The sequence below is a fragment of the Lepidochelys kempii genome, chromosome 11, assembly GCF_965140285.1.
Source record: "Lepidochelys kempii isolate rLepKem1 chromosome 11, rLepKem1.hap1, whole genome shotgun sequence".
NCBI classification, from domain to species: Eukaryota; Metazoa; Chordata; order Testudines; family Cheloniidae; genus Lepidochelys; species Lepidochelys kempii.
Window position 1 is genome coordinate 60,732,306 of NC_136390.1, and position 15,285 is coordinate 60,747,590.

Below are 15,285 nucleotides of genomic sequence, written 5' to 3' on the forward strand. Positions count from 1 at the left end.
CCTCTGGGATAGGTAAGGGAGAGGTCTGGGTAATGAGAGACCAGGGGGAGATAAGATATGTCTACGCTGCAATTTACCACCCGTGGCTGGCCTGTGTCGGCTGACTGGGCCTCAGGCTACAGGGCTGTTGTATTGCAGTTGTAGGTGTTCCGGCTCAGGCTGGAGCCTGGGATCTTTGACCCTCCCCCCTGGAGGGGTCCCGGAGCCTGCACTCCAGCCCAAGTCCGAACATCTTCACCACTATTAAGCAGCCCTGTAGCCCAAGTCCCGTGAGCCTGAGTCAGCTGACCCAGGCCAGCCATGGGTGTTTCACATTCCAGGGTGCAGTCCACAGTAGTGAGGGACTGTCACCACCTGCCTGCAACCCTGGGTGCCTCACAGTGTTCTGCTGCTATAGCTCCTAAGCTAGGTCTCTCACAAACAGCATGCAGGTCACACCCTGAGTGCCTGTATATAGCTGCAGCCTGCCAGCTACCCACCAGCCACACTCTGACTTCCAGAAGCCTTGGTTACTTCTTGCAGCATTGACCCCAACACGCTCTCTGTCTTGAAATTTCCCCAAAACGGGTGTTCTGCACTGTCCAGCCCTCTCCTTCACAGTTCAGCTATTAGAGGTTCACTGTCCCTGTCACGCAGCGGTGGGCAAACTATGGCCCACGGGCCACATCCGGCCTGGCCCCTGAGCTCCCGGCCAGGAAGGCTAGCCCCCGGCCCCTCCCCCACTGTCCCTCCTCCCCTGCAGCCTCAGCGTGATGCGATGCCAGCGCTCTGGCCTGCCGCTCCTGCTGGGCAGTGCAGTGGTGGTGTGGCTGGCTCTGGCCAGGCGGCGGGGCTTTGCTGCTCTGAGCAGCATGGTAAGGGGACAGGGGGTTGGATAAGGGGCAGGGTGTCCCGGAGGCAGTCAGGGGACAAGGAGCGGTTGGATGGGACGGAGGTTCGGGGAGGGGAGGTGGTCAGGGAACAGGGGGTGTTGGATAGGTGTGGGATTCCCGTGGGGGGCCTGTCTGGGGGCAAGGGTATGGATAGGGGTCGGGGCAGTCAGGGGACAGGGAGAAGGGGGGGTTGGATGGGGGTGGGGTCCTGGGGGTCAGTTAGGGGCGGGAGTGTGGATAGGGGTCGGGGCAGTCGGGACAGTGAGTGGGGGGGTTGGATAGGCGTGGGAGTCCGGGGGTGCCTATCTCAGGGTAGGGGTGTGGATGGGGTCGGGGCAGTCAGGGGACAGGGAGAAGGGGGTGTTGGATAGGGGATGGGGTCCCAGGGGGTGGTTGGGGGTGGGGTCCCGGGAGGGGGTGATCAGAGGACAAGGAGCGTTGGATGGGTCAGGGGTTCTGAGGGGGGGCGGGAAGTGGGTGGAGGCCAGGCTGTTTGTGCAGTCACAGCCTTCCTTACCCGGCCCTCCATACAGTTTCGCAACCCCGATGTGGCCCTCGGGCCAAAAAGTTTGCCTACCCCTGCTGTAAGGGGTCAATGTACAACACTTTGCTACTTTAATTGGAGTTACCAAAAAATTCACTTTAAACACAACACTGAATTAGGTTTGACTAAAGAATAAAACAAGTTTACTTAAATACAAAGAAATGGATTTTAAGTGAGTACAAGTGTAAGGCATTACAGAAAGAAATGGTTATAAGAGAAATAAAGGTAAAACAGGTTTCAGAGGAACAGCCGTGTTAGTCTGTATTCGCAAAAAGAAAAGGAGTACTTGTGGCACCTTAGAGACTAACCAAAACACTTTCTCGTAACTAAAACTTAACAAACTAGACTTGGTTCAAGGTAGAATTTTTGCCACATGTTCCCAGCAACAGGGCTGACCAAATTCTCAGGTCAGAACCGCTCCCAAAGTCCAAAGGCTGGTTCCTTTGTTGTCTTAGATGAGAGAGAGAGAAAATACCTGGGGCGTTTTTGCTCCTCACTTTTATAGTCCAGTCCCCCTTTGAAGTGGGTTCCTCTGAGCATTAATCTTCAATGCAAAGTTTATTCAAACATAGAGGAAGGCAATGTGGAGTCTGGGTGAAGGTGCCCTGAGGCTCTTTCTTCTCCCCTGTGTATGTTGAAATGCAGGTTTGCCTTGTCCTTGTCTCCTTCTTGCTATCTTAAGGACCTTGTTTATTACTTATATGTAAATTGATGTAAACTCACATTCCTTTGTTTAAGATAGACCTGCTTAAACACTCCTGCCTAATCAGGGCTACGTGGGTTTGAACATGTTACCAAAATCATACAGGGGAAATTCAGAACTTGGTATATAATGTTGCTACATACATTTCACCATGACATTATTGACTAGCGAGTTACTAGTTATCAAATAATACCTCACAAGGCATATTTAGTACAGAGATTATTACAGGGGTGTGTCTGGTGTGAACATGGGGTGCATTTGATCAGTGTCTAACTGAAGTGTAGACATACACACAGAGACTTCAGCAGAGGTCTGCAGAGAGGAGGAAGGCTCTTGTAGGAGAGTCTGAGATACTAAGAACAGAAGGCTCCTGCAGAGGACCCTGAGACAAAAGAGAAAATACGCCAGCTCAGTAGGGCTGGGAGTGGCCAGCCAAAGCAGGGAAGACTTCAGGCAGGAATGCCTGGGAGTGGCTTGATGAAGAGCAGGGAAGGAGCAATATATGCACTTCTAACTTTGTTTTGGACTTTGATAACTTTACTTTGAATGGTCTGTGATGATAAACCAAGGTATCATTGGCCAAGAGAAAAGCTTATGTCAAGTTTATTGAGGAGCCCTGAGGAGAGAGAAACTGAGGCAGAAATGCCCCACCCTGTCTCTGAAGGGGAGCACTGGAGGTGGTCACCCCATTACAGTAACTAAGCAGTTAGCCAGAGGACTAGTAATGTCCAGCCTGGCACTAAACCAGGATCTTAGAAAGCTTTAATATCTGACTTGCGTTTTCACAAACGGAAAGTAGATACGGTTTTTAGTGTGCTAATTTAAGCCCCTAAAATGTGAGTTGGCCTTTACCAATGTTAAACATAGCACAAAATGGCAGGATCTGAATAAAAAAAGACCCCCAATGTGATGATAGTGGAAAGATAATTTTATCATAAGTTTTCATTGTTTTTTATAAAAGGCAACTTTTTAACTAGTAAAACATCCTGGTTACGCTTTTGAAAGCTTGGTCTACATGAAAGCAAGAGAGGAAAGGAGGAAAGGGGACTGCACACACAAACAAATTAATTTAGCAGTAGTGGCTTTTGGCATCATTGTCTTTATGCTGATGTACCAGCAGGCTACCGGTTTTATGAGTTAATAAAACTTAGCCCAGTTCTATGATCCCCCTCGATTATCTAGGTTTACCAGATGTTCTTTGCAGACCTCTGCCCTTCAACATGCAAGCTGCATTTATTAAGGCTATTAGGGAAAATGGAAGTGTTACAAGCTACAGCTCCTGCTGTGTCTTGTGGACAATATGCCTGATTTTATCGTCTTGTGTCTTGTGTCAGAGTCATTTAGGGCTCAATCCAGCTAGCACGCTGTAATGTCAGTGCATTGGTATGTAACCAGATACTCTGACAGGTGTATGCAGTGAACAGGAAATCCTGCCGTCACTTAGCAGGATACCACAGGTTTGACATGCATTATACAGTGAGAATATTTACAGCTGCTTTCAGAAAGAAAGTAGCTGGCGCAAATGGAGCCAACCTCAGAAAGTTGAGGGTAGAACTCTCTCTTGTTGAAGCCATATGACTACAGCTAAGTGAAATTTGGAATTTCCATCTAACAGGAAATTCTGACATTTTAGCAGTTGTTTTTGAGCAAAATTGGGACTAAAAGTTTAACATTTGAAATTTTTGTCAGTACAGAAATTATGAAAATTTTTGATTTAAGAAATGTCAAGATTTTGACATTGTTGATTGAAATGAATTCCCATAGTGATGCATTACCTAATAGGAGATAGATGCATGCATTCTTCCATACGGGTCATGATCCTTGGCTGGATTACATCTCCTGTAATGCATGTAATCATGTAACTCCCATGATTCACCATGCAGAGAAATCTGCATTTCATTATGGGAGCTGTAGTCCTCCAGGGACCCCAGCCATTGGAGAGAACTGGAGGCCTAAACTACAACTCCCATTGGACAATGTGCTGATAGAGAAATGCAGTTCAAGGTTTTGTTGAACTGACTCAAAACTAATTGTATCTGGTCAATTAAGAAAACCAGAATATTCCAATCTAGGTTAAACTGACCTGAAATGAAATATTTCATTTTGGGTTTTCTTACGGAAAATTGAAATTTTTGGCAAAATCAAAATTTTCTTGTGGAAAACTTTGGTTTTGCAGAAACTGCATTTTCCATCGGAAAATCATTCCAATGGGAAAGTCTTGACGAGCTCTACTTATTTATTTTACGTGATCAGACTAAGGCCCTTGCTAAGACTGCTTCTTTTGCCCTATCCCAAACAGATTCAAAGGTGTCCCCAGAAACCAGTTAAGCCACTTTTTGTGTGGGAGAATCCTTGGGTAGTTTAAGGCCCGTGTAATTGACTCCCTCCCTTTTAGTGTTCTGATATATCTTCTTGCTTCTTAGCACTGTCATGTGTGCCTCATCTTTTCAGTGTTTTGGTTGGCATTCGTCTCTCCATACTGTAAGGCAGAAGAGAAATTGTTTTCATACCCATCTCTTTGGGCACTGTGCATGCCGAAACAGACCCCACTTAAAGTGATTTTGAATATAGTTACATGATGTTAAAAGTGAAATGGAAGTACCAAATTGTTTTAGTGTGTTGGAGTTCCATTAATGAAAGCTGTACACTTACAATATTTTTCACAAAACAACTTCCTGTAAGAGATCTATTATATATCTCAAAGCAGAATCAGATTGGCTGTCTCTCTATGTTGCCTCAGGATATGAGACAAAATTGATATAATTTTTATGCAAAATAGTCTTCCCTTTCTTTAATTACGTTATGAAGAAGACAGTGAACTCAAAGATCAAAGGAATTTAATTAATCATTTAATTCATCCTTTTGATTTAATAAACTGAGGCACAAAAAGGGAAGCTGACTTAGGTGGCTGTAAATGTGAGCAACTATAGAAGTAAAGTGTGATGTTTAGCCTACATCAAGTACATCTACTGCATATGATGTTAAAGATATTCTGTATTCTTCAACTGTGAGAAAATCTATAAATGTGTCATTTTATGTTGATATTAGGGAGGAGTTCCTGTAGGCCTGGCACCTAAACCGTTGCAGATTCTGTATGGACATACTGATGAGGTATCCAGCGTTAGCATCAGCACTGAACTGGACATGGTGGTGTCTGGAGCCAGAGTAAGCGTCTTCATGATTTTCCCCCTTCAAAGGAGTAATATTTATTACTGGAATTAGTGTAGCTGGAAAAAACATTACTGTTTCCTAATTTCCTCTTTTTCCCTTTTGGGTAAGGAGCAAGTCTTGCACCATGTCAACACACACACACTGCATAATTCAGTTACTCATACTGCTCTCACAGAGTAGGCCACAGCTCTTTTGCACAGGTGAATGTCTGAAGTGTGTATAACCATCCGAAGAAATCCAGTTTCCTGCTACAGAACTCGTTTTCTGCCTCAGCAAACACAAACTACTTGTCTTTCAGAGGCTCTCCACAGTTTAGCCACACCCTACCCTCCAACTCTATGAAACTGTTGACCTCTGTTTCCACTCTGCTGCTGATGGCCCACTTTCATCACTAAATAATGCAATTCTACCTCAAGTACCTTTGCATTTTGTCCCATTCCACCCCTCAGGCATGGGAGGAGGCTCCCCATAAAAGATCTGCAAAGCCACACTGTTGTCTTCCTTAAAATTTGCTGTTCCGCCATGATGCCTCCAAAACACTTGATAATGGCTACGCAGGGGTGTCCTGTGACGGCTACTTACTCTATGAAATATGATTTGTTTCACTGCTAACCCCCCCACCCCCGCTTTTGTTTGTTTTTTCTCCACCTGTTGTCTCCTCATATGCTGAGACTAACTCTTAAGGGGAAAGGACTCTGGGGTTTTTTCACGATCTGTGTACTAGCACTGTGGGGCCCCAATACCTGTCTGGTGCCAGTAGTTTCTTCTTCAATAACTACTATTACACCTTAAGATCTTTTAAAATGTTCTGTTCCCTTGCTCCAAATAATTACCTTATGTGAATATTACTGTGAAGAAATAGTATTGTTTTTTGTCTTAACAGGATAGCACTGTGATTATTCATACTATTCGGAAAGGTCAGTACATGAGGACTTTGCGACCACCTTGTGAGAGTTCCCTTCTGCTGACTGTTCCCAACCTGGCTGTATCCTGGGAAGGACACATAGTTGTCCACACCAGTATAGAAGGAAAGACTACTCTCAAGGTACTTCACAAGTTTCAACCCAAGGTCATAGAATGCTGGTGTATGTTTTGCTGTAAACACTAAACATAAATGTACCAGGGTTTTTTTGTTTATGGGGGGTGTTTTTAGCAGTAGAGCTAGTTTCTTAGGAAATTCTGTGTGCAAGCTGCCCCACAGATGCACCAATGTTTCTCAAAAATTGAGAGGGACAACCTGACCTAGAGGGACAACCTTTAGGGTTCATGGTGTAATTCATTCTCACTGCCTATTCAGTGTAGGGGTGCCTCTTTTGATGAAGGCTTGTGTAATTGCACTAAGAATTGGAAAGAAGCATGTAGCTAATGTTAACAGTCTGTGTTTGTTAACTTTCAGGACATGCTGCAAGGCCCAGCTTTGCTCCTTGCCCTGTCGGATTTGGGAGGGTGGGTGAGGCTGGGAAGGGGGACTCTGGTTTGTTTGGTGGGCTTATTAATTTTTTGTTATATTCATGTTGCTGCTGGGATAGTGCTATCTGTGGATGAATGCGAGAGGCTGTTAAGTATGAATGTATTTTTAAGTTTGTCAAGCACGGCCGTAGATTAGAATGTAGTGCAGTAAAAATATAAATAAATACAGGTTGAACCTCTCTAGTCCGGCACCCTCGGGACTTGACCAGTGCCGAACCAGAGAATTGCCAAACCACGGGAGGTCAACGCAGAGTGCCAGTGGATCTTCCCCAGCTGCCAGCCCCTCACCCGGGGTCCCAGCCACTGGCCCCATGTCGTCGTCGTCCTCCCTTCCGGAGCTTGAATGCTGCGAATCAGCTGTTCGCGGCGCTCCAGAAGCACTGGGAAGGAGGGGGAGGAGTTGGTAAGCACAGGGCTGCTGGCGCACAAGAAACGTAGGGAGATGGGGGAGTTTGGAGCCGGTGGATGCTCTGCACCCACTGATTTTGCCGGACCACGGATGTTGCTGGACCAGGGAGTGCTGGATTAGAGAGGTTCTAATTCTGCAAACTGCCATCAGATACCAACAGCTTGAGTTACTACCAACCTTGGCTAAATTCCTATTAACAAGCTGAATGTATAAGTAATAAATCCTTAATCTGTTCAATCCTCCATGAGTAATTTCTTTTTAATCTCTTCAGGATAAGAATGCATTACATCTCTATTCTGTGAACGGGAAATATTTGGGCTCTGAGAGTCTAAAGGAGGAAGTGTCAGACATGTGTGTGACTGGCGAATATATTGTGATGGGGAGCCTACAGGGATTCCTTTCCATACGAGATCTCTACAGGTAACAGACCAGCATCAGTTGATTATCACTGCAGATAAGATGTACTGCACCAGCATGATGGTTTATTTACATATAGGTATTGGTGTATGATGTGGAAATCATGAAGGGTGTGACTTGTCATTCTTTTTCAAAAGAGGTCACAGATGGCTATTCTCTCATTGCCCTGTCCCCTGATACTGGAAAATCAATTTGCAAAGGAAATACAAAATTACAGCCGAGTCCCTTATGCTCCAGGCCCCTATTTGGATTGTCTGGACACTGAAGGGCAGGAAAGACCTATTGGTCAGCTGGGAATGCCACTTCTGGTGCATGACTGCACTGACAGCCCTTATCCCAGTACTGGGAATGTCCTTCTCAATATCTGGGAAGGGACAGAGTTGGATGCAGACTTGGGGCTTGATCCAGCAAGATACTGAGTATCCGTGACTCCCATCAAAGTCAGTGGGAGCTGTGGGCTCAGCTCCTGGCAGCATCAAGCTTATGGTGTGCAGCTGTAACTTCAGTTTAAAATCCCCTCTTCTTTCCGCTATGCAAACTCATTGGCCTTTGCCTCCAGGAGGAAACATACCTGCTACAGGGGTAACTGCAGCACTAAGTCTGCTCTCCTGTCACTCTGCAGAGAGGATTTCTTTCTTTACTGATTCCGTCCCCAGCGCACAACCCTGTTACTAAGGCTATATCTTGGGGATGGGATTTGACCCTATATGTCGGGGGTGGGCAAACTACAGGCCATGAGCCAGATACGTCCCACAAGCCGTTTTAATCCGGCCCTCGAGTTCCCTCTGGGGAGCGGGGTCTGAGGTTTGCCCTGCTCCGGCTGGGAAGCAGGGTCAGGGGGCCACTCCGCATGGCTCCTGGAAGCAGCGGAAAGTCTCCCCTACAGCTCCTATGCTTAGGGGCAGCCAGGGGACTCTGCTCCGTGCACTGCCCCCGCAGGTCCCATTGGCCAGGAACCACGGCCAATGGGAGGTGGGGGTGGCGCCTGCGGACAGGCAGCGTGCAGCAGAGCTGCCTGGCAACGCCTCCACGTAGGAGCCAGAGTGGGGGACATGCTGCTGCTTCCGGGAGCCACTTGAGGTAAGCACCACCCAGATCCTGCACCCTTGAGCCACCCCCCCTGCCCAGCCCTGATCCCCCTCCTGCCCTCTGAATCCCTCAGTCCCAGCCGGGAGCACCCTCCTGCATCCCAGAGCCTGCAACACCCCACCCCACCCCAGTCCCCAACACCCTGCCCCAGCCCTGATTCCCCTCCTGCCCTCTGAATCCCTCGGTCCCAGCCCGGGGCACCCTCCTACGGCCTGCAAATCCCTCGGTCCCAGCCCCACCCCAGAGCCTGCACCCTCAGCTGGAGCCTCCACACCCCACTGCCCCAGCCTCCTCCTGCACCCTGAACTCCTCATTTCTGTCCCCCCACACCCCTAGCCAGAGCCCTCACCCCCTCCCACATCCCAACTCCAATTTTGTGAGCATTCATGGCCCGCCACACAATTTCTATTCCCAGATGTTAAAAAGTTTGCCCACCTCTGCTCTATGTGAAAGAAGTTCACTGTAACTTGAGTTATAGTGTATTGAAACAGATTGGGATTTGCAGTGAAACCCCATTTTTTAATGCATCTGAGTTCACTCTCAGTGAGTTCAGCTGTAGTATGGCTCTGTCCATTATGTATAATGGATAGCAGTTAAATATTTAATGCATTTTTTGTGTGGTTTTGCTTATTTCAGCCTGAATCTCAGCATCTCCCCCTTAGCCATGCGACTGCCGATTCACTGCATTTCTGTTACCAAAGAATACAGCCACATCCTTGTAGGCTTGGAGGATGGCAAGTTGATTGTCGTTGGTGTTGGCAAGCCAGCTGAGGTAAAACCCACCATCAAGAACTTTGTCTACCGAACAGTGGGAAATTCACTTATTTCTGCTTTCCAGTTGAGCAAGAGGTCTCCTCTATGGCAGGGCAAACTTAAGAGCAAGTTTGAGTTTTCAGGGGGGAAGAAATAATTTTTGAGACGGCTCTATGCATAGAGATTTCTCTATAAGAAATAAGCATATAGGGAACGCTGATGGGGAAAAAGCAGATTCAGTTGGACTAATCTGCAGACTTTATCACAGTCGAATAAACAAGAGGACAGAATAACATTTTCTGAATGTGCTAGTGTTGTCTGTCACTTCTCAGACACAAGTTCTGAATAGTATGTGATACCTTCGTTATAAGTGATGAAGTAACTTCCCAGAAGAAAATTGGAAACAAAAAAGAATGAGCTACTTTCTTTTAAGTTTTGGCTTTTGTCAGATATCCTTTACTATATGTTGCCTCCCTTTTTGAAAAATTCCATATTTCTCACCATTCGGACTCTCTCACTGTAACTGCACAAAGATACCCTGTGTAGCCTCCCCTATGCTCTGTGCTCCTTACGGTGGATGTAAATTTGTAGGTACTGCATATGCACTATCAGTTACAAAGCATCCATATGTAAAATAGCAATACCCACTTCGTCATGTTCAAAACGGGTTTCACAGTAACTGCTACTTGTAACACCTCTGTCGAAGTATTTCACCAATATTATGAAGAGAGGCAGGGTTAGGCTTTCTGAATCTCTGGAGTGCTACAGTATATTTTAAGTTGAAAGCTCCTATTGTTAACCATTACAGCCAGAAGGGTGACTTTAAATTGAGGAAAGCTCTGTTTGACCTTCAGTATTTGCTAGAAAAGTAGGCATTAAAGTAACATATATTTTATAAATTTTGAAAACATACTGGCATCTTAGTTCTCAGTGTCTGAAATTTTTCTAGTTAAGGGAACATAGAGTTTACTGAAATATATCCTGCTTAGGATCTTCATGGAATGAGAGCCTGATCCTGCTTCTATTGAAATCAGTGGCAAAACGTACAGCAATTTCAAGTTAAACAACTTTTTCTATTATAGAGTTAATGGATAGCTTCTTGTGTTGTAGGTAAGAGACTCTTGTGATAGCTTTTTAACAATCATCAGTCTTTTATAAAGATTTTTCAGTCTTAGAAAAACTCTTTGCTAGGCTGGAATTTGTTGTTCATTATCTGAGACTTAAAGTAAATTTAATTAAGAACAAAGAAATCTGACTTCCCCACTGTCCTATGTTCCTAGGGTTCGATTCCTCCTAAGGATATGCAGATTTTTTCCACAAGCTTTATCGGTGTTTTCAGTTTATAATTCAGAGAATTTGGAGGATTAATATATATATAAACAGATTAAAAAACAATAATGGTAGGGACAACATTTATCCCATATTTTCCTGTTTCCTCCGATTTGTAAAAATCATTTTATTGTGTTTAAAAGGTATTAACTTCTTTGTTTGACAAGTAAAATATGGAGATAAGAAATTAAGGACTTCCAAATTCCTCCTACAGAAGGTACTCTCTGTTACGAGTTGGGCTTCAGTGGGGATACTATATTTAGCCTTAGAACAGATGGAGGTTCTTTCTACATATTTTATTAAACATAATAGTAAAGTGCTGTCGAGACTAAGGTTGACATTTTGTCTTTATGATTTGACAATATAATCAGAGATGGAGTACAATGAATTTGTGTTCTGGTTTAGAAAACTATATAGTTGCTCAGAACACTGCAGAAGTCTGCAGGATTGTTCCCTGTTCAAGCTGACACCACTAATGGTTTGTTGGATTCTGTTTAGCTGCTCAATACATAGTTACAAAGTGCCAGACTTCTGATGAGAAACTTAGTTTCTGAAATGAGTATCAGAAACTTTTCCTGAACTTTGTGCCATTAAAGGATGATTTTCTTTAACCATAAGGGATTTTATATTCTGGTCTATTGCCAGAATAGGATCGCCACTGGTCAATCCCAGGTCTGCTAGTTATGAAGATAATTGAAACAGTTTCTGACAGAATATTGTCAGATAGTCAAATATGATACAAATTCACTAGATCCATGATTTAACATTGCCTTTGGTTACTTGTCACTTTGAACAACTTATTACTTGTCTTTACTTATGGAATATTCACTGTAGACTACATTTGTTTAATTCTTGCACTGAACACTTCACCCAGGATCAGTGGAAGTCTAGAAATTTGGCATCATGAGAACTCCTCTCCATCTCTTCCTCCCATTTTGCTATCGCTGCCCTGCAATAGTCCATCACTTACAGGACCTTGTCAAGTACTCTTCATTTCTAGTAATTCCCTCTTAAAATAAAATGCTCTTCCTACTAATTTTGTTCATTTCCACTTGGCAATCATTTTTTCTTTTTAACAAAATAGCCATTTAGAATCCAGAACCCACTTCCCACAAAGCAAGAACAATTTTAAAGTAGGTAAAATATTAGACCTAACTTGCCTGACAGCATCCATTTAACTGTTCAAAAGTGGAAAAGATAATGATCAATATTTGTCTTTTTGTTCTTTTGTGCCAATCCAAGAATCATCCCAAAATGTTACCTTTTTTGTTTGTTTGTTTTGAAATAATTTCTGTTGGTATAATTTTGTGTTTGTGCAGTACCTTGTATTGTCTGCACTTCTCCAGAATCAGCGTCTGAAGTTCCTTTTTTAATTTATCCACCTTATCCCTTCCCCCTCCTTTTGTTTCTCTGGATTACTTTAAACAGATGCGCTCAGGTCAGCTTTCCCGAAAGCTGTGGGGATCAAGCAAACGGCTCAGCCAGATTTCTTCAGGAGAGACTGAATATAACACTCAAGATTCCAAGTGATTGCTGCTTCTGAATTCTCTCATGGATACCAGAAATTTGTTTAGTCTTTTGGTCACTCTAAACATATCTCTCAACTTTCTGATGAGTGTTTCAGGGACTTATCCTTGACAGTCAGTTGAAGACCAACATATGGTAGAGGTACAGTAATTTTCATATGCACACATGCAAATTAGCCCACAATTGGTTTTACTACTTTTTTCCTAATCACATTGATTTGATAGCAGTGGAACTCTGTCTAGATTATGTGCTGGAACGTAGTTTCAGAAAAAGACCTGTAAGTGCGTTAAACCACAGATGATATCATATACAGGTGAATAATGCTAGATGTTCCTCTCTTGCCTGGAAGATATTAACTCAAATTCAAGGAAAATATCCCATTCTCATTTACATCTTTGTAATTCCAGGATAATATACTGAAAATTCCTTCAATTGCAGATATACTGATAAAATTGGGACAGTTGAGAGTTATGACTTCAGATATATTCTTCCGACCAATCAGCTTGCTGTGTACTACTGTAAATGATTATAAATAATCCTCTATTGCGTGGCTCCTGAGGAAATCCCTTTTAGACTGTTCTGCAGGGAGCACCTCAATGGCAGTACTTGATTGTCAGAAATTGTTTAACTGAAGAACAACAATGAATTATAACCTCGTAGGAATTGGAATACGGTGAATATTTGCTGCAGAACATTCTTTATGTCGTTTGGCATAGCAACACTCACATTTAGAAATCCCTTACAAGTTTTAAGGCCTCGTATTAATACAGAGGGAATGAGAATCACATTTCCATGTCTGTCAAGATTGAGTTGTTCTGTTTCATTAATAGTATAATTACTGCAAACCAAAATGTCTAATTTCTAATTAAGATGACCTGAAAAACTTTGCATCATAATTTACATTTAGCATATCTTGTTTCTTGGCTCTGTATTTGTCAAACAAGTAACCTGGTTTAGCCATATTCATATTGCCGGAAAAGTAAGTAGAAAAATCCAGGTACATATGAGGGAGAGGAAGACATCACAGCCCTGCGTATACTGTAAACAACAAAAATAGTACTCAAAAGCTCAAGTACTCCTGGGAAAACCTTGCCTTCAGGGCAAAGGGTTATTTTTTTTAGGTGGGAATATGACTCTATGTAAACAGAGGAAAATATTGTTCCTTTACATCTTTTGTGGAAGTGGTAGTAATTGAAAACAAGATGTCTCTGTAGCCAATGCAGATACAGAATTGATTTAGTTAATATTTCTCAGACACCTCTCCCCTCTTCTTCCTTATTTTATTACTTATGGAAGTGAGTATGTGTTGTATCTTTTTTCTAAATAGTGTCAGATTTCCCCTAGGACTGGGGAGGAGTTGAACTACCGGAGGCACCCCATACGGTGCAATCTAAATTCATGCACTTTTAGCGCGATATTTCTTGATTATCTAAAGAAGTAGTTATCCCTCTTTTCAAGGCACATTTTTTCTTAAATCAGCTTCCCCTTCTTAATTTCATAAAGAAAATAATGACCCGATATCATGCTTTTATACACTGAATATTTTAATGACCTTATTACTAACTAATCTAAAACGTATTGTGTTGCTTGTTTTAACCATTACTTTCAAATTATATCTGATCAGTGAACAAATTAGATGAGATTATGTATAACTAGAACACTAATCACTGTGACAGATCAAATCATCTGGAAATTAGGGGGAAATGGAAAGATTTCTCTGTGGCACTTGTCAGTATGATATTTAACCCCGTTTCTCTTGGTCACTCATTCCCTCCCTCCCCACTTTGCAATGAGTTATGGACATGGGAAGAAAGTCTACATAAAAAAAAAAGAAATTAACTGGTTACTGATACAATAACAATACCAAGGATACTCTGGAAGTATTAAGTGAATGTGAAGTAGGTTTGTCTATTGTAATTTCACAAGTAAGAGATTTTGAAGAATTATTGAGACAGAAGTTTAGAAGAATCACAGTTTTGAACGTGTGATTTTATGAGAGTTAAGAGGGGTTATAATGAATTTTCAAATGAATTTGCTTGGGGGTAGTGTGGGTGATGGTTTTATAACTGTACATTTAAGATCTTAAATGTGTATATTTGGAATTTTTTAAAATTGCAAGACTGTTTGACGAGCAGAATCCAAGTGGAGACATTTAGAAAGCTAATGTTCTGTGTGATGCTTGGCCAGAACATAAGTCTTTCTGTTGTCATTTGTGCAGAGAGGTTCACTTGTAAGTTTTTGAAAGAATCTTTATTTGTATTAGGTATTTTATGCAAAAGTTTTAATTTTTGAACTGGTGCTAAAATTTTAGCATTTGTATCCATGTAAGAAAATAAGGGAAACTGGTCAACCTCCACAAAATGTAATGTGGGTTTAGAAATTGGAGAGATTCCGGCATTTGTATTAATGATAATCTGAATATATAACACTTTAATCCAACAATTTTGGTGCTTTACCAGCATTAGTTAAGCCTCACGAATGTTAGCTACTGGTATAAATTAGAGCTGCCCTTCTAATGCTCTGTCTTGGCACTAAGGGACCAACCCTTCACAAAGCAGCAGCAAGATCATGGGAGTACAAAGGTGAGTGTTAAATCACATTCACACACTACTTGCACTTCGTGCAGATTGGCCATAGCTTAGCATCTGGTCCCTTGAGAATGAAAGGTGCTACTTACATTTCAACTTGTCTTTTTGTGCACCAGCAGCAGTCAATTTTTTTAACTACTCAGTAATGTCTGTCTGGAAGCTATACTTTGCTTAATTTGTAAAAGGAAGCTGTAAATAAAAGATGTAGTTTGTATGTGAGAGCTATAAGTAAGGAAGAATTTAGCTGGTGTTCCACTTGTTTTTAACTTATTTTCTTTCAATTTTTCTTGAATTAATTATACAGTTGTTTGTTTTTTGTGGTTGTCTGAGTTGTGGCTGGTTTGCAGTCCACACAGAGCCGTGGACACGGAATTAGTGCACTGCACTTCTTCTAAGATTTAAATTTTTACTTT

At 42.7% G+C, this 15,285-nt stretch overlaps 2 protein-coding genes across 6 annotated transcripts in view; one reads left to right on the plus strand and one right to left on the minus strand.

Annotated features, from left to right (window-relative positions):
- Positions 1-14,227, plus strand: part of NBEAL1 (neurobeachin like 1) — a 126,838-nt gene extending 112,611 nt beyond the window's left edge. For all 5 annotated transcript variants that reach the window (XM_073306474.2, XM_073306478.2, XM_073306479.2 and 2 more), the window contains 5 exons: positions 5,168-5,284; positions 6,174-6,335; positions 7,441-7,589; positions 9,312-9,447; positions 12,186-14,227. In XM_073306474.2, coding sequence (XP_073162575.1) covers positions 5,168-5,284; positions 6,174-6,335; positions 7,441-7,589; positions 9,312-9,447; positions 12,186-12,287 — 666 coding nt within the window. In that variant the 3' untranslated portion in view covers positions 12,288-14,227. The remainder of the gene's footprint in view (positions 1-5,167; positions 5,285-6,173; positions 6,336-7,440; positions 7,590-9,311; positions 9,448-12,185) is intronic.
- LOC140895826 (alpha-aspartyl dipeptidase) overlaps positions 1-15,285 on the minus strand; it is a 39,508-nt gene that overhangs the window by 2,806 nt on the left and 21,417 nt on the right. The window lies entirely within an intron of this gene.